Source organism: Myxocyprinus asiaticus, chromosome 16, assembly GCF_019703515.2.
Source record: "Myxocyprinus asiaticus isolate MX2 ecotype Aquarium Trade chromosome 16, UBuf_Myxa_2, whole genome shotgun sequence".
NCBI classification, from domain to species: domain Eukaryota; kingdom Metazoa; phylum Chordata; class Actinopteri; order Cypriniformes; family Catostomidae; genus Myxocyprinus; species Myxocyprinus asiaticus.
The window spans coordinates 35785680-35805935 of NC_059359.1; the positions used below are offsets into that span (position 1 = coordinate 35785680).

The 20256-nt window shown below is 38.7% G+C and overlaps 1 protein-coding gene across 2 annotated transcripts in view; it reads right to left on the reverse strand.

The window, feature by feature from the left end:
• Positions 1–15278: 15278 nt before the first annotated feature.
• Positions 15279–20256, reverse strand: part of ddc (dopa decarboxylase) — a 35231-nt gene continuing 30253 nt past the window's right edge. Inside the window, exons 13-14 of one of the 2 annotated variants that reach the window (XM_051720139.1) lie at positions 20062–20163; positions 15279–16079 (exon numbers count right to left, since the gene is read on the reverse strand). In XM_051720139.1, coding sequence (XP_051576099.1) covers positions 15879–16079; positions 20062–20163 — 303 coding nt within the window. In that variant the 3' untranslated portion in view covers positions 15279–15878. The remainder of the gene's footprint in view (positions 16080–20061; positions 20164–20256) is intronic. The other variant, XM_051720137.1, reaches the window with a different exon arrangement.

A 20256-nucleotide genomic window follows, 5' to 3' on the forward strand; every position in this document is an offset into this window, starting at 1 on the left:
CAGAATTTCTTTTTTTTTTTGTATTTTATTTTTTTTAATGTTTATTAGGTGCTACTAGTTACAAATCAAAAAGGGAAATAAAAAATGCACACAGCAGTCAAGTGGGGCTCTCAGGAGGTTATATTAAAAAAAAATAAATAGGCTTCACATGCCTCATAATATGTAAATTTACGACTTTATGTAGGCCAAATTGATAAGCATAACCAAAGTCCTTAAAAAGGAAATTTATTCAATGCTGTTTTCTAACATTAAGGCCCAAATAGTACATTTGTATGTTTTTCTTAATCCCCAAAAACACGTGATCACATTTGAGGTACGAAGCGCAATCCATCCTGAATGTGTCCGAGACAGCAGCGAAGTACTACCCCTTACCTGTCAATCAACCGCTATTTTTAAACTGCAGGTTTTCTGCGGCTTTACACGAGTCTCTGAAATACTTAGTTGTAATTGGTGAATGCCGCCATCTAGCAGTCTGATATTTTTGAATAACAACCACACATCCAGTGATTAAGACATATTAGACTGGTAAACTGGGGAATGCCTGTCATCTTTCCTACTTCTTGGATCACTCTGCGATCTCTGCAAGTAGGCCAATAAACTTATTTCAACTCAAATCAATGTTTCATGTCCATTTTTTTTTTTTTTTTTTTGGCAAGTAGTCTTGTAATAAGCTGGCTATATTTTTATAGTGCATTTCAAGGACTCAAGGATGCTTTACAAAGCATAGGCAAAAACATAAATTAACATATAAAGTAATTTAAAACATGTAAGCAAGCATTTGATTATTATCAAAACAGAGACAACAGCTTTACTGGGATCAGTCAGTTGAAAAAAAATAGTGTAAATAAATACATTTTTAATTGGGTCCTAAAGATCTGGAGAGATGTAGTTTCATGGAGGTTTTGGGGCAGAGTGTTCCAAAGCTTTGTTGCAGCAATGCTAAAAGCCCTACCGCCAACAGTAGATAGTCTAAACTTAGGTACAACAAGCAAGTTTCCAGCACTGGATCCAAGAGTGCAGACGGGAACATAAGGATGGGTTAAATTTGTCAAACATGAAGGTGCTAATCCATGAAAGGCCTTAAAGACTAAGACAATAATTTTGAAGTGTATGCGATAGGCCAATGGTTCTCAACCTTTTTGACTAGAAGGCCCCTCATTGTTGGAAAAAATATTCGAAGGCCCCCCATGTAGGCTATTAGGTATTTATGTTATAAGATATATCTATTATAAAATATTTCCTTAAAACTTGTAATTCCAGAAATGTCTAGAACTGTTATACTTCATAAAAAGCAAGCTGTTGAAGGGAGTTATTACATTTTTAGCATTTTCAGTAAGTTGAATTATAATAGATTATTATAATTTTTATATAATTATCATATTTTAAATAATTTTAAGATATCTTGAGGCCCCTCTGGAGGTGTGCTGAGGCCACCTAGTGGGTCCCAGCTCCCTGGTTGAGAACCACTGCGATAGGCAACTGGGAGCCAATGCAGTTGGTGAAGGATAGGAGTGATGTGAGCTGATTTCTTGTTATGTGTGAGAACACCACGAGCAGCAGAGTTTGAACAAGCTGTAAACGATGATGTACTTTTGCAGGTAAACCTGATGTATAACTATGAAAACTAAGACCATGTAGATTAGAAAAAGAAGTGGACCAAGAACTGATCCTTGAGGTACACCATGTGAGACAAAGTGAGATTTGTGTTTGTAACTACTGATGAATTGTTGCCTGTCACATAGATATGAAGTTAGCCATTGAAGGGCAGTACCAGTTATTACAATAGAAGATGAACAAGTAAGGTGTACGGAACGGCAAACAGTCTCAAAGGCTGCACTAAAGTCTAAGAGGTCTAGGAGTCTGAGGGCACCAGAGTCAGATGAGAGGAGCTGGTAATTTTCTACCCTTAAGAGGGACATGTATTTACTGTGGAGGGGGCGGAAACAGGATTGAAAAAAATAATGGAGTTAGTTTTTTTCCAAGTGAGACTAACAGAGTCGAACACATTTTCAAATACCTTAGCCAGAAAAGGCAGGTTGGAGATAGGCCTAAAGTTACTCAAAATTGTGTGACCAAGACCTGGTTTCTTGAGTACTGGATTGATAGCTGCAATTTTAGTCTAATTGGTACATGACCAGTAACGAGATCTGTTAATCATGTGGGTGATGGGTGAACTAATAGCACACAGAGTTTTTAAGGAGATGTGTTTGTAACATATCAAGCTGGCAGGAAAAATTTGATTTACCAATCAGCTCTGCAACCAAGGATGTATTGGTAAGTGAAAAGGCCATACAGGGGTGGACAGAGGATGCAGGATAAAATGCCCATGGATCAGAGAGAGATAAATTCTTATAGATGGTATCAATTTTATCTAGGAAAAAGGTTTGAAATTATTCATTTAAGTCTATTGAGTGAGTAAGAGTAGCAGGTGGAGGTCTGATAAAGGCCCAGATATACTTCATATGAAATCAAAGAATGAATGGTATGACGTCATTTAGAACAAAATCTCTCCAAAAAGGTGTCTTTAAGTTCATTTCGGTAGTTCGTAACAGTGTTTAACCGGGGTGAGTGCATGCAGTACACTAGAGATGGTCTCATTACAGACAGAGAGAATTTCATCAGGACAGGAAAGGTTGATAGTGGACAGTAAAGAGGAGGCAGAGAGAGGAGCAGAGAAATCGGAAGTGTTTATGGATTTCAGATTGCGATAAGATATTATAGTTTTAATTTCAGGCTTCAGGAGTGGGAGGGTAAAACTAAAATCAACTTCAAAACCCAGCACACAAATATTGTCAACACCAGAAGAACAGACTAGATCAAGTGTATGGGAATGAGAATGAGTTGAACAAGAAAATTAACATGTTGTGTTGTATTAAAATAATCAAGAACAGCCATGAAATCCTTCGCAAGAGTACAATCAATATCAGCATGAATGTTAAAGTCGCCAAGCATAATAAAATTTTGGTAAGGGCACAGGCAAGTGTGAGTAGTTCAGTGAGGTCAGAGAGAAAACTTGCATGATGTTTAGGGGTCTATAAATCAGCAATATGAGAAGTGGGTACGGACCAGCAGTTTTAAGTGACAAACATTCAAAGCTCAAAACATCATGTAAGTCAATACGGATGGTCTTATTATGATTAATTACAGCTGCCAGGCCACCGCCCCTGCCAGTGAGAAGGGGTTTTGACTGGTGACAATATCCAGGGGGAGTTAGAAGATTAAGTTCCATAAAGTCATTCTGTGTTTGCCAGTGTAACGTTGTTGCTGGCACTGGCAATGACGAAGACGATGACGATGAAGTAAAGAACCCAAGTGCAAATTTATTAACAAAAGTGAAATCCAAAAACCCTAACTATAAACGTAAACAAAAAACATGAACTTGACTTTAACTTGACATAAACTTGAAAATACAACCAAAGTTACATTTAACAATACTGGACAATGGACCATGGAAAACATGAGGGTAAAATACATGACATGGCAGAACACATGACAAAGATAATCAATAAATGCAAAGAACTCTAAACAAGATAACAAGACAATCAACCAATGAAAACAAGACACATGAACATGGAGGAAAACATGAAATCAAATGACAAGGGAACCACATGACATGAAACAGGAACTAGAAATTTCTAAATAAAAGGCATGAAAAACATGAACCAACAAAATACACATGACAGCCAGGTTTCAGTGAGAAATAATATATCCAGTTTTCTATCAATGATTATGTCACTGAGTAATGTACTTTTACCAGCCAAAGAATGGGTGTTCAAAAGAGCAAAGTTATTTCTTCATGGCACATAAGTACCGTTGCATTGTTGGTAGGACACATCTTTGGCAAGAGGTTTAATAATACGAGTAATAATTGGCAAGAGGTTTAATAATACGAGTAATAATGGCATGGCGAGAAGTAATTTCCGTACGATGGCAACGTCTCGGCCCAATAGACCAAATCGTAGGAATCAAAGAGGAAGAGGAGCAGTCACTAATCCATCAGCGCCTACGAGACTGATGTATATAATGGGGAAGACAAGCAATTCCAAGAGTCTTACACATTTCATATGTTGTTGAATCCAACCGTATGACGGTTCAGATGGCGCAACTGGAATGGGGTGTAATAAAGTTCCAATAATGTACAGTCAGCCGGTTGTTATCGCAATTATACAACAGTTAGTTCCAGTCCTCAAATGTGATTAGAAGAGAGACATTCCGTGAGTACTGATGTCTCGCATCAGTTGACGACATTCATTTTAGTCAGCGCTGCCAGTCAGCGAGTGGTTTCTTTAAAATAATCAGCATTGTCTCTCGCTCCGTGATCACTCAGATTACTACTGCAACATTACAGCTGGGAAACAGAGTTAAACAAACAGCTTCAGCATTAAGGCTTATCACAGCTGAGAGACACAGCAGTCGAGGTAATCACACATACACGAGGTGCTTACCTACCAGAGTTTCCGCGTTGGGAGCAGATGTAAACATTCAACATGGGGGAGGAGAGAACTAACCGGCTACAATTAAATACTCCTGGAAGACCCCACTGGTACGGCTAATTTTTTACACAGAGAAAATAGGATGTATTTGACCAAAATGATATTATCTTCAGCAAGCTGACTAACACACGAGGCTGAATCCAGCTTCTTATTCGCGCTACAGCTATAGCTTTACTATTCGTCTCTGCTTGGGAGTCGTGACAGACGCAGGTAATCGCACATGCTCAATTGCTCTCTCTCGCTCTCTCATTTTTGAATTAGTAATGGAGACTTGGGCGCGTCTTTTGAACTAGCAACAGCAGATCCTGATCAGTGGTGTAAGAAAGTAGTTCCATGCACAAGTGCATTTTTTTGTGACAGTCCTTAGTTTTTCCTAATTTTATTTACTTGTTCATTGAACAATGTTGAACAAAGCCTCTGCTTGGCTTTGGGGTCCTAATCACGCTTTCGGGTTTATTTTGCGATAACAACTGACTGACTGTAAATTATCCCTTAAATAACCATCCGACTGGAAAATTTGACAGATCTTCACAGATCATCTTCAGTGTGTTTGATTTCAATATAAAGTGACACAGATGGCAGGCACACACATCTGAAATTCATATTGCAGAATTCTGCTCGAAATGTTGCGATGGTGCTTAGATCAAATTTCAGGAATTAATGGCCATTTTTTTCGCTCTGTCTTTTTATTACTTTTTTTTTTAGCAGTTTCTTATCATTAAGTAACAAACTGACTGTAATTGATGCATGTCAAGAAATCACAGACCCTCTGAACACAAGCAGTCACAGGAGACCTATTTAAGACGAATGGTAATACCAGGTGGAAACAGGATTGCGTCTCGACTGACCACATATGATCTGATCGGATCACTGAAAATGCATCTTAATACCAGGTTGAAACAGGGCCTTTTAGATGAACATTGTGAGATGATTAAAAAATTATATATATATATATATATATATATATATATATATATATATATTAGTAAAATACATTTTATAGTAGTTACTTCCTACATTATACTGTAGTGTATATACAGTAGCCTAAATTTTGAGGTTGGTTTTAATTTTGCAAAGAGCCACTTTCTACTACATTCATAACAATACAGAAAACAGATATGATTAGTTCAGTTGTCAGTGTCAAAGCCACTATCAAATAATAAACATCATGAGTGTTCACCAGATATACGTTCAAAAACGAGAGAGATATATCCGATATTAACTCAAACTACTTCAGTGATAAATAATACAAATTGTTCACCATTTTTGGTGTTTTGCAGTGAGCTAAAGCAGATATCTAATAAGCATTTGTTTGAAGGTGTCTCTACCCTGCTGCAGGATAACTTTTTTTTCCTGTTATGATGTGCATACATCTCCATTGAGCTATTTAATAATGACTGGACACAGATTGCACTAACGAGAGACTCTCAATTGACGTATGTGTGAGTACATTTCTGTTTCTATGAACATGCACAGACTGACCGCCGCTCTCATTAAACATCCGATATGCACAGATACAGAGATGGGTAGAGTAGCCAAAAACTGTACTCAAGTAAAAGTACAAAAACTTTAAAAAAGTAATTACTCAAGTAGAAGTAAAAGTACTAACATAAATAATTACTTGAGTAAGAGTAAGAAAGTATCAAATTAAGAGTACACAAGTAGTGAGTAGTTACTTTCACAAATGACAATACACATTTAACATGTATTATTACAGAATTATTACTATTATTATTATTATTAATGGAAATTCTGTCATCATTCACAATGTAGTTCCAAACCCATATGACTTTCTTCCATGCAACACAATAAGGAGATTTTAGACACTATTTACTTTCAGTGAATTATTTTTTCTCTGTATTTTGAACGTAAATGGTGACCGAGACTGTCAGTCCCTAACATTCTGTCGAACATCTTTTGTATTCCACAGAATACAGAAGGTCACACGGGTTTGGAACAACATGAGGGTTGGGAAATTATGTCAGAATACTAAATTATGGCTGAGCTATCACTTTAAAGGGATAGTTCACCCAAAAATGAAAATTCTCTCATCATTTACTGCCCCTTATGCCATCCCAGATGTGAATACTTCCTTTCTTCTGCAGAACACAAATTAAGATTTTTAGAAGAATATCTCAGCTCTGTAGGTTCATACAATGCAAGTGAATGGGTGCCAACATTTTAATGTTCCAAAAAGCACATAAAGGCAGCATAAAAGTAATACATAAGACTCCAGTAGTTAAATCCATATCTTCAGAAGTGATATGATAGGTGTGGGTGGGAAACAGATCAATATTTAAAAAACAAATTACATTCACAGGGGCGATATGCAGAGAAGAATGTGAATCACCAAAAACACAAGAAGAAGAATGTGAAAGTGATCTGTTTCTCATCCACACATTTTCATATCACATCGCTTCTGAAGATATTGATTTAACCACTGGAGTCTTATATATATATTTTTTTAGCTTTAAAATGCTGGCACCCATTCACTTGCATTTTATAGACAAAAAGTGCTGAGAAATTCTTCTAAAAATCCTAATTTGTGTTCAGCAGATGAAAGAAAGTCATACACATCTATGATGGCATGAGGGTGAGTAAATGATGAGAGAGTTTAAATTTTTGGGTGAACTATCGCTTTAAGGGCTCTTGTCAGATCTGGATGAATTTTTCAATAAGAAGAGAGGTTTGGAAAATTTTCAAGTAATTATTATGGTGAAAACATGATTATATATAATGCTAAAATATAAACCAAAGCAAGATCACCTTTTATTAATGCCTACTTTCGCTATTTCATAGCTTTTAAAGTACTGCGTAGATTCTTATTTCACTGTAGTTACATTTTTCAGTGTCGAAATAATTTAGATCATTAGTTCTGTAAAGCAGTACCACCGTTCTCTAAATGCAGAGTACAGAGCCTGCGTAGGGCACCAACCCCGGTCACGGAACACTTGCTGTGTCTGAAACCCCCCCCCCCCAACCCCCCACCCATCCACTATATAGTGCACTATTTCGGGTGTCCACCATTTTGTAGGAGTGTATGAATTCTGAGTAAGCCACTCATTCCCTACAATGCACTCTAATTTCAAGTGTACATTCGACGTACACTCGACGACGATTAATTGCCCATAATCCACTGCAGGGAAGATGTACAAGCTGGGAGTTTACTGCTTCCTTCACACCTGCAATGTTTTATTTCATACTGATTGTATTAAATTACTTTTTTATAAATCATTACTTGATTAACATAACATATAGAGAAGCAAAACTTACAGATACATTTTAAAATGTACTCTATATTTATACAGAATTTTTCCATTAATCTGAAGAATACTTTATTTACTAAATAATTCACTGATGTGATATTATTTTTAACTCAGGAGACTGCACACAGTGGAAATTATAATACTGTGGATGATTTAAATAATCGGTTTTATCATGTAGGTTATGATAATTTGGTCGGATGAGGGCGCGATGTGCGCAGAAACACTACCCAGCTTTTATTGGAGTTTAAAGATACTAAAGTATAACAAATAAATACAATAATGCACATTTGATAAAATGTGTTTATTCTGTATATTAACGTATATTAAAAATGACAAACAGAATGAAGATTTATTGTAATAATATATTATTTAATAAGAACAACAAGTAAGGCCCAAGTATTTTAAAAGTTCATATGTGACATTTCTGTGACAGCCCCAGAACTACGATGCTGTGTATATGTCAGCGTCCGAATTCACTCACTCATTTCGTTCACTCACTGCTCTCGCTGCCATTCACTATATAGGAAATAGTGAATGAGTGAACAATTTCGGACACAGCCACTCTCTCATGTGTATGCCTCGTGCCCCTCGCTGTGCACATGCAGAAATGCTGTCTGTTCGCGCTCCAGTTGTCAATCACATAAACGGCAGAGCAAAAAGCATTTACATTTAACTTGGATTTTTACATGGATTTAAACAGTTAATCAGCCCGAATTAGCTGCAATAGTTTACAGTAAATGTGTAAATACTACTCATGACAATAGGGATAAAGCGCACTGATATATTACTGCACTGATTTAAAAATTTACACTTAAAAACTGATGTCATAAGAGCCCAGTTACAGAATCACCATGAAAATGACCATCTCATTACACAGAAAAGCCCACATTATCATTAGAGCCACAATTTACCTTGGTGTTCTGCCTTAGGTTGAAGCTGAGATTTTAATCTTGAAATATCAACTTGTCTTGGTGTTAAATGAAGGCACTGCATGACAAAACTATTTATTTTTTTTACTGTGCAGAGCAAAGAAAGTGTTTCACTTTGAAGAGCTTGATGCTGCAGCAGTGATGGATGCTTGAGTGACAGTCTGTGACAGCGCGCGCAGCTGTGTGAACTTCCGCTGTCATAAAAGTCCCATTCAGTAATCTCTCAATAAATTACACATTAAAGGTGCAATATGTAAAATTTTTAATGTAACATTCGCCTTTTTTTTTTTTTTTTGCCAATGTGTGAACGGCTTGTAACGCAGCTTAAAAAATGAGCCCTTTCTGGACTTCCTAGGTTGCCTGTTAAAGCCTGTATACTGATTTTCATGTGAAGGGAGTAGGTTGCTTTTGTCTGCAAAATCCAAAGGATGTGACATTTTGCATGCTCCTGAGAGCCTTGCCTCAGTGCTTCCTTATTTAACAGTGTCAACAGACAGTCTGCAACACTAGGTAACGTTATCTTAGAGATGGAATCCAGCAAACGGCCGGCTCCAAACACAACACCGACTCCTACACAAACTCAGAGTAAGCCAAAAAAAAAAACAAAAAAAAAAACAGAGAAACATTTATCTAATGAATCCCATCTGGCTAAGCGGGAACGTGATCGAGCGAAAATTAGAGTGAACATCGGCAGGATGTTTGATTCCTTGAGGGACCTTCGTTCGGTTTTGGGGATCAAAACCGACCCTGAAGAATTGGCGTTCTTCTTATTGAACAGGTAAGCTTACATAACTGCAAAGCATGTGAAATATAGTGCCATAAGGATTGATCTGTGTAACGTATACTCAGACTCGAGGATGATGTTTGAACCCAAGCAGGTATTTATTGACATACAAACAAAGACAGCAGGTAAGTGATAACGTGACCGTACTGCGTTGCAGTGGTAATAGTTTACGTGATGAAGACTAATGCTGATAGAGATGGTGAATTTCCTTGAGGTGAAGCGTGTGCAACAACAAAGCTTGCGTTGAGGAGATGGACACAGGAGTCACTGGAGAGGAAACGTTTGGAGTAGAAGAGTCGCTGGAGAGGAGAGGAATCATGATGGTGTTTAATGCTGGTTTATATAGAGGGGTTAATTGATGCAATGATTGGAGGCAGGTGTGGGTAATCAGTACTCAGGAGAGTGAGAGGGTTGAGTGAAATTGGTAGGTGGGTCAGAAGGATCCGTGAAATTACTCCCCCCTCCACGGACTACTCCAGAGGGACGTGCTTCCCGACGCCGTGGCCGGAGCTGGACGATCAGGATGTGCGTCATGGAAGTTGGAGAGTAGGGTTGGGTCCAGGATGTCGTCTCGAGGAATCCGAGATCTCTCTACTGGACCATAACCTTCCCAATCTACGAAGTATTTGAGATGACTGTGGCGTCGGGAGTCCAGAATATCTCGGACTGCATAGATCGGTCCATCCTCCAAGACAAGTGGCTGGGGTGGGTCGTCAACAGGATCAGGTTCTGAGGAGTGAGGAGAGAGAGGGGGGTGGTAAGGTTTTAACAGTGAGATGTGGAAGGTGGGATGTATGCGATATTGGGGAGGGAGTTGGAGCTGGTAAGTCACTGGGTTGATCTGCCTGGTGATTGTGAAGGGACTAATGTAATGGGGACTTAGCTTTTTGCAGGGGAGATGCAGCTTGATGTCCCTTGTGGAAAGCCACACCTTCTGCCCAGGTTGGTAGGTGGGAGAAGATCTTCAGGCATTGGCGTGGAATCTCTGGCAGCGCACCGCCCGTTGCAGGTGGTGGTGAGCTAAGTCCCAGACCCTGACTAATGCTGATAGAGATGGTGACTTTACTTGAGGTGGAAGGTGTGCAACAACGAAGCTTGCATTGAGGAGATGGACACAGGAGTCGCTGGAGAGGAAACATTTGGAGTAGAAGAGTCGCTGGAGAGGAGAGGAATCGTGATGGTGTTTAACGCTGGAGATACAGGTAAATGAATCTGTACACGAAGTTGAGACCAGACACAGAATGGAAGGGGAGTGAGGTTTATATAGAGGGGTTGATTGATGCAATGATTGGAGGCAGGTGTGGGTGATCAGTACTCAGGAGAGTGAGAGGGTTGAGTGAAATTGGTAGTTGGGTCAGAAGGATCTGTGACAATCGATGTAATTTTAGCTAACTTGATCTTTCCTGCAAATGCTGACGAATTGTAAGCTACCTTGCTTCGTAACTTTCAAATAATTTCAACGATCTTCTTTTTATACTAAAAGTCAGGTTAATGTCAATGTTAATCTGTAATTATTCAGCAAGGTAAACTACAATAACACATTAAATGAATGCTAGACAATGTTCAAGATAATGCAAAAATCTCCATTCATTAGTGTAACGTAACTTGGTTATACAGAAAATATATACATTCTATTATTATAAAACAATAGCACATCGATATATCAAAATGACAGTTATGATGGAATCACATCAATACTGAATTGTGTCAACATATTTATAACGTACAGTCTATTTTATAAACAGCTACTGTCATCATCCACCAAATTTAGCTAACAGCTATTGATAAAGCTGGCTAGCTAGCTAATGCCGACATTGACTGCATTTATACGATAGCCTATGTATCATGCAAAGAAAAGTGATTACTTCAGTCTACAGTCTCGTGTAGTCAGACCTATATCCACACTTTGTTTTATCCCTGTTCCAGCACTGGAGAGTCAAATATAATATACAGTCTCAAAATTTGTAGTAAAACAATCATAACTGTGTTATTTTAATTATGCTACCTTATCTGTCATCATGATGCCGGTGAATCACGTTCAGTCTCTTTGTTTTTGTTATGCTCGCTCGCGTCCCTATGGAGTGTGTGCGCGCACGAACAGGAGCAACAGGCTGCAGTTCACTTATGGCCACAGGTGTCATTAATAACAAGGGTTTCTGAATCTTACATACTGCATCTTTAACTAAAATTAAACCCAGTAATGTAATGACAGGAACACCACCCATTTGAAAGAAGTAAAAGTTAAAAAAAATGTCATTAGAAATTTACTTGAGTGAGAGTAAAAAGTACCCACTTTTAAACCTACTCTAAAAGTAATTTTTTTGTAAATGTAAAAAGTAAATGTAGCGCATTACTACCCACCTCTGCATAGATATTCTTTGTTGTTTATTTGATTTATTACATCCTTTTGCAGTTTATTCCCTCTATAACTGTGCTATGATTCAGGAATACAGAGAACTACGGTAAATACTCTTGAAAATGGCCACCTCAAAATTCATGCACATTTGGTAGGCTATTGATAAATATATTTTTGATGATGAAATCATAGCATGGGCTGCAAAATACGTCTTGTGTGTTGAGTAGTGCTGTTCTAGAGTAAAGAAAAGAGGGCCATTGGCTCTTTAATAAAAATTTATAACTCAATTCCTATCATTCTCTTCATTCAGTGGCAGGTTAAAATATGCTCCAGTGGCAGTCAAATATTGCATGTTTTATAATGGAAGAAGCTATTGCACAGTGCTCAGACCTGAAACCAAATGATCTGTTAATGAACAAAGTGTCTGTCTATATTGAAATACTGTATATAACTGGTTTTGTATGAATGAATCACTTGACTACATTAGGTTACACCAACAAAAGACGTTTCTAAGGGTTAGATCAGACAGAAATAGATCCTTAAGATAACAATTGCATGTTGCTACAGTACCTTTCCAGTGTAGGCTGCTATATTCAGTAATGTTTATAATGTAACTTGTAGCACTTTGTTAAGATACATTGCTACTTCCATGTTTGGCAGTATAGACCACAAAATTTTAATCTGGGAAGATAAACTCCTGTTGATTTTATGCAGTGGTTCTTGGCTGTAGTTAAGCACCTTTCAGCATGACAGCTGTTGTAAAGATGCACTTCAGTTCTGCTTAAAAATGAGCAATCTACATCCTGGTTTGGGAACAACCGTTGCTCCATCATAAAATCATGCACAATGTTAGATAAGATGATCTTAAGGGCATTATATTTAACATTATTGAAAAACCCAGCTCCTGTATGTTTTATACAGTATCCAGGCTCCAGAAACTCCAGCCAGAAAATCACATTGAGATTGATACAATATTGCCATCTGCAGGCTTTGAATAGTTACTGAAATAATGACTCATCAATAAATGTGAGGGATGTTCCACAGTTCTTTTCCATTTGCAGAGCCACACCACAGGTTTAGCTCATGCTGTTTTTAGACTTGTAACACTCCTTCTGAAATGTATCACAGATTACAATAGATACTGATCATCCGTTTAAAGTCTTTAGGATAGCAGTTTGGTTACAGATTAGGGCTTTTTCAAAAAAATAAATAAAATAAAATTCACATTTATCAGTCAGGAATTCCAGCAGCATATGTTCAGTGAAATGTCATATTAACTGCATAGACACCTGAACAAGAATGCCATCAATTGGGGGTTTTCTATGTCATTGGGGTCTAAAAGTCTGAGCGCATCAGAAAGTTTTATGATTTTAAAAAATGAGATACATTTTGGTCTGTTCTCACCAAGGGTGTAGATTTGGCTCTAGCATTGGGGTAGGATTACAGGGGGGGGGGGGGGGGTTGTACTTGCTTGTACATATACTAACTGTATAGCTTTAGAAAACATTGATTGAACCACTGTCCGTGTCACGAACTCAAGGACTCCTCCCGCTCACCACCAGAGGTCCCCCTTGCCCGAGTTCTGAGGGCACCTCGAACTACACCTCCCAGCATGCCTACCTTGACTGATTACACTTACACCTCTTCCCTATTTCACAGACTATTTAAGCACTGTTCTAACAATAGTCATTGTGAAGTCTTGTTTTGCTCCTGTTAACATTTCTGAGCATTTACCTCTGTTTATACTGCCTGCCTGTGTTTGACTTCTGCCTGTTACCCACCGTTTGATACTCTGCTGCCTGCCTTGTTTACCCTTTGTTTACCTGGACTCTTACTGTGATTGTTTGCTGCCTGCCCTGACCATTGCCTGTTTATTACTACATCTCTCATCTGCCTACACTGTTCCATTACTGGTGATTCACCCTGCCTGTCTGTTTATGAGTTGCACATTTACTATTAAACAGCATATGGATCTTAACCTCTGTTCTCCAGAGTCTGTGTTACAGTCTGATGGATTATGTTTATGCTGACTTTATCTGCTTTTTGAAGCTTCAAAGGCCTGATCACAATTCACTTGCATTGTATGGACCCACAGTGCTGAGATATTCTTCTAAAAATCTTTGTGTGTTCTGCAGAAGAAAGAAAGTCATACACATCGGGGATGGCATGAGGGTGAGTAAATGATGAGAGAATTTTCATTTTTGTGTGAACTAACCCTTAAGCCCATTTATTCACAAACTGTACACTAAAGAAAAAGGTCTAAACAATACATTAGAGTTTGGTTTCATTGATATATAATTGAATGACTCTTTTTATTTTATACTGTGTAAAATGAAAGCTTTTATTAACATGCTTTAAAAATGTAATTGGAGTTCATAAAATTATTTTGATTAGGCTATAAAGTATAAAAAAATAGATTTTAACTGTAAGCAAATTAAAGTGCTTGGGTTTAGCCACAGACAAACCTTAATAGTCTAGTACTGGTTCTTAAGTGTTGTTGTTTTGTAGTTCACCTCATGCATATGACCAGTGAACATGAACTATTTATAATCATGCCTGGCAAGGTAAATGTTAAGTTCAGCAAAGCCCTTCACTGCCTGTTTCTTGCTGGATTAGCTGATATTTCTCTGCACTGCCATCTGTCATTTGGAGAAGAGTGCAACTGCGGTGCCCATCAAGTATAAAGGCCTTGGGCCACCGTGCTTCGTGCACAGGACACGTTACAGTGCCAGGCGAAAGTATAAACATGGATTTAATTGTCTTTCTAAACAAGAACTAAGGAGCTGCAACAGGTAATTTCACTGTAAAAAAATACCATCCTTTCAAAATTACTTGCAGTAGTTTTACCCTGCCTCAAAAGCACAGGTACATCTGCCCTGCCCTTTTCCTCAAAGTCGTCCAATGGCATTGGAGCACTGTGTGAAAAGTTTTTTTTTTGGCATGCCTCACGAAGGCTAGGCGATGGCCACGATGATGTCACTTTGTGCGTGCGAACCCTTGTGAACAACTAGCTGAAATAATGACTATTATTTAACTGTTAATAATGGCAGGATGAATCATGGATAAAAGTGACTGAACATGCATTGCAGTAGCCGCTTTTCCATCATCGAGCCAAACGATTCTCGTTACGAAACTGTGAACTGGACCATTTGGCACGGTTACAGTTTCTTTGCTTACTCTGGTGCTTGAATGTACATAGCAACTTCAGTTGGCGATGCTGTGAGAGTTAAACATCAGAGTGAGTGTGCTATGAAAGGTTGAATGAGCTGTTTGGGTCGTGAATGACTTTGCTTTTGGTTCAATTCAGTTACTTGATCAAAACGTAAAAGATGGTCATTTATCGCCACCTACTGGTGTAAAGGCATAATTTGCAGAAATGGTCAATGAACGAATCAATAAACGAATATGAAAAATTATTTTTGGTGAACAGATTCAAAAAACTCTAGTCACTGAGATGAATCAAAATCCCCACCACTTCACTTTCATTTTAGCTCTACACTTTATTTCCAGTGGTTTACGCCTTACGTGTACAAATGTAACTTACCATACATAATACACCCATCAATTTATACCTCACTGGTTGTTTATTGTCAAACAATAAACATATTTAATAAACACAAATAGATTTTTTACCGATAACATTACAGTTGTTAATTCTAGTTAATTGTTTAACCATCTACATCACTAGTGTGTAAGTTTAAAGGTGCACTCAGTAAATGTTTTTATTTACTGTGTTACAGTATGTTGACACCTGAAAAAATAAGGCAATTGCACTAGTAAAATAGTCTGAAATCTTTCTTTTCACTCTATTCAAGAGGAGACAAACATATTTGATTTTGAGTACGGACTCATTTTCAAGTACACAACTTTTTTTCTCACTGAAGGGTGACACATATTATCAAGTTCTTTAAGACACAACTTTGTGACACACACAAACACACATTGACACTAAATAGCAGAAAGAATCACAGCAGTGGTGTGAAAATAAAGACAGTGTGGTTAGCAGGCGTGATACAGATTGCTCACTGGACTCATTAACATGCCCAGTGGTCAGTGGGGCAGTTCCTGAAGCAGCTCTGATGCCAGGTGACTGATGTGGCACCAGGCTTCCTGAACATGCCGTGACTCAGTAGTACGTGCACACACTGCAAACCGCAGCACGAACTCTCCTGCCAGTTGGCATGGTACCAGATGAATCTTACGTGCACTGTTGATCCTCTTCAACAGAGTTTCATTTAATTCATTCGAGCCCTGTAGAGGTTAATGCACAGCTCATTAAGGATATTGTGACTAAAACGTATGACAGTCAAATCCAACACATTTAGCACTGCATTATAATTAGATATGACTACTTATGCACTGATTTAAGAAAATCAACCAGCAAAATAATAAATAAACATTGCATTTATTTTAGAATCATAGAAAAGTAAATGGACGTTGAATCACTGTTTATAAAAAATTAATTTGATTCACCAAAACCTCTTAATTAAACTTGTTTACCATTGCATCATGGCAGGGAACTTTAACCTTTTTCAGGCCAAGTACCACTGGCGAGACCCTGTTAGATATTTAGTGGATGACTGGTATAGTGTTGCATTTTAAGTATTTACAAGCCTGATCTCATAAAAAAAAAACAAAAAAAACAAACAAAAAAATGCATGTAGCAACATTATTGCAAAATTATATTACGTTGCTCCTTAAGCGTACTGCGGCAGGTCCAAGATGAAATGTCCACTGTGTGGCGCTAAAAGCGAGTTAAATTGTCTCCAAAACAAATGAGGTTTTTACATTTAATGCTTTATTGAGTTTCAAATCAAGATAACCTACCTACCTCCCATACCCTAAACCTTTAACCTAAACCTAAACGATAGTGTCAAAAAAAAAAAGCGAATGTGACATTGAGACAACCACATTTTTTGGTGGTGCTTATATGACATTTTTGGCTCACGTGCCGACTTGCATGCTATTAAGGACTCATACCCCAGCCTTTTGCATCGATCAGTTGATCTACTGCAATTTTCAGCAATTTTACTGAACAAGCTTGTAAATGTTAAAATGTATCACCTTACAAGTCATGTGCTATAGTAAAAATGTTTTGATGTCATAAGATAGCATTGTGTGAGGAACAAGTGTTTACGAAGTAATAATCTGCTGTTTTAGTCGTGATTAGGGATGTCATAATTATACGGTTTCACTATTAACTGTGATTAAAAATGTCATGGTTAATTTAACCATAAGAATCTAGAATCTACGGTTAAAAACCATTACATTTGTTATTTACACAAGGAAAAAATATAATGTACTGTATATAATATATGAACATATGATATGAAATAGTTTTTTCAGTGTAAGCCTAAATGTGAAAATCTCTTGTTCTTGTGCCTGGGTAGTTAGTGCAGCCATTTCTATGGTTACGGATGGTGTCTGCATTGTGCTTGGTACACGCGAACTACAAAATATAACAAAAGACACTTATCCTTTGAAAAAGTGACTTAAATTGGCTGTTTGGGAGCATTTGAATGACTGAGGGTTACTGAAGAAGATGGATGTGAAGCAAACATGCAGACAGACATCATATACATCCTACAGATGGGACAGAATGTTTCTCTAGTCATCCAACAACAAACTAGTGAGTTTAATATTTTGTTCTGTGGTGCTTTTAAAGGGATGAACTCTCTGCTGCTCTGTGTTTCAAGGAAACCTGGCTGAATGAAGCCATCCCGGACAGTGCGCTACATCTGCCGGGCTTCCGGCTGTTCAGAACGGATCGCGTTTGCGGATCGGGTAAAACGAGAGGTGGTGGAACATGCTTTTACATCAACAAAAGTTGGTGTACAGATGTAACAGCATTGAAGAAGATGCTGTCCTAATTTAGAAGCGCTGTTCATCATCTGTAAGCCTTTCTACTCACCACGGGAGTTTTCCTTGTTTATTCTGGCGAGTGTGACCATCCCGCCACAAGCATGCGTGAATGCAGCATTGCAACAGCTAGCTGATCACTTCACAGACATGGAGCAACAACACCCAGACACTCTTATCATTATTCTGGGATAATAAAGCTAACCTTATCCATAAACTGCCAAAATACAAACAACACATCACATGCCCGAACAGAGAAAGAAATATACTGAACCACTGCTACAGCACTGTAAAGGATGCATATAGCTCTCTCCCACGTGTAGCTTTAGGACTCTCTGATCAATGTCTGGTTCATCTTATCCCGACCTACAAGTAGAAACTAAATCAGCTAAGCCTGTAGTAAGGACTGTAAAGAGATGGACTAATGAAGCAGAGCTGGAACTACAGGCCTGCTTTGACTGCACTGATTGGACTGTTTTTGAGGCTGCAGCCATAGACCTGGACGAGCTCACAGATACTGTGACATCATATATGTGTTTCTGTTAGAATATGTGCATCCCTACTAGGACATTTTTATCATTCAATAACAATAAACCATGGAAACAGTAAAACTCAGACAGCTTTGTCATGCCAATGAGGATGCTTACAGAAGTGGGATAACACAGTGTGCAACCAGGCTGAAACACACTGACTAAGGAAATCAGAGTGGCTAAAAGAAGCTACTCTGAAAAGCTGAAAAAACAGATTTCAGCCAACAATCCTGCATCTGTGTGGAGAGGCCTGAAGGACATCAAGTACAAAACATCACCCCCTCGCTCTGTAGAGAATCAACAAATGGCTGATGAAATGAATGTGTTTTATTGCAGGTTTGAAAAGCCCAGTCTCATACCCTCCCCCGCTCTGATCTTCACTTCACTTCACACACACACCAACACCTCCTGGAACCCCCCTCAACCTGCACTTATGGTCAATGATGAGGATGTATGCCGGGTCTTCTGGAAACAAAAGACTAGGAAATCTTCAGGCTCAGACGGTGTCTCACCTGCCTGTCTGAATGTCTGCGCTGACCAGCTGGCCCCCATCTTCACACAGATCTTCAGTAGATCACTGGAGCAGTGTGAAGTTTCCTGCTGCTTCATACACTCCACCATCATTCCGGTCCCCCCCAAAAAAATCACAGGACTTGATGACTACAGACCTGTCACTCTCATTTCTGTGGTCATGAAGTCATTTGAGAGACTGGTTTTGGCCTACCTGAAGGACATCACTGGACCCCTGCTAGACCCCCTTCAGTTTGCTTACTGAGCAAACAGGTCTGTGGATGATGCTGTCAACATGGAACTGCATTATATCCTAGAACACCTCGACAGACCTGGGATCCTATTTTTGGACTTTAGTTCAGCCTTAAATACCATCATGCCTGATCTTCTCTCAACCAAACTGACCCAGCTCTCCTTGCCAACCACAATCTGCCAGTGGATCAACAGCTTTCTGACAGAACATGAATGACTGCACTGTAAAGGACACCTATCAAGCTCCTGAAGTTTGCAGATGACACCACGGTCATTGGCCTCATCTGTGACGGTGACGAGTCTGCATACAGATGGGAGGTTGAACAGCTGGCTGTCTGGTGTGGTCAAAACAACCTTGAGCTGAACATGTTCAAAACATTGGAGATACCATCTCTCAGGACCTCAAGTGGGACACCCACATAGACTCCATTGTGAAGAAGGCTCAGCAGAGGTTGTACTTCCTTTGCCAGTTGAGGAAGTTCAACCTGCCACTGGAGATGCTGACTCAGTTCTACTCAGCCATCATTTGAGTCTGTCCTGTGTACATCTATAACTGTCTGGTTTGGTTACTACAACGGACAGTCAGGACTGCTGAAAGGATTATTGATGCCCCCCTGCCCACCCTCCAAGACCTGTACGTCTCCAGAGTGAGGAAATGTGCAGAATTACTCTGGACCACACACACCCTGCCCACTCCCTTTTTGAACTGTTGCCCTCTGGCCGGCACTACAGAGCACTCTGTGATAAGACAACCAGGCACAAGAACAGTTTTTACTCTCAGGCCATTTACCACATGAACAATTAAACTGCCTTCAGGACAACCATAGTGCAATAATGTATAAATATGTCATGTACTTATGTAAATTCACTCATATTTAATTAAATAATTGTACATACCCCTACCTTGCACATATATTACCACTTGCCCATTTACACACGCCATTCTATGTTATATGTCCTATTTTTTATATTTATATATATATATATATATATATAAACCGAGTGGTTAACCACCACTCAGTCAATCTATTCTAACCACTGGAAGATATTTTGTTTCTGTGGAGAGAGTGTTTTAGTCTTACCTTGAGCCTAAAGCAGACAAGGCCCAGCACAACATCAGCACAGATCTCAAAGCGCTGATCAGCTCTCACCAAAGACTCAAACACTTTGGCCAGTCCTACATGCTAAAAGAGATGAACAATGCATTTTATATATGAGATACAGACAGCTAATGTGTGTAAAAATATGACGCAACAACATTGTTTGAAAATACATTG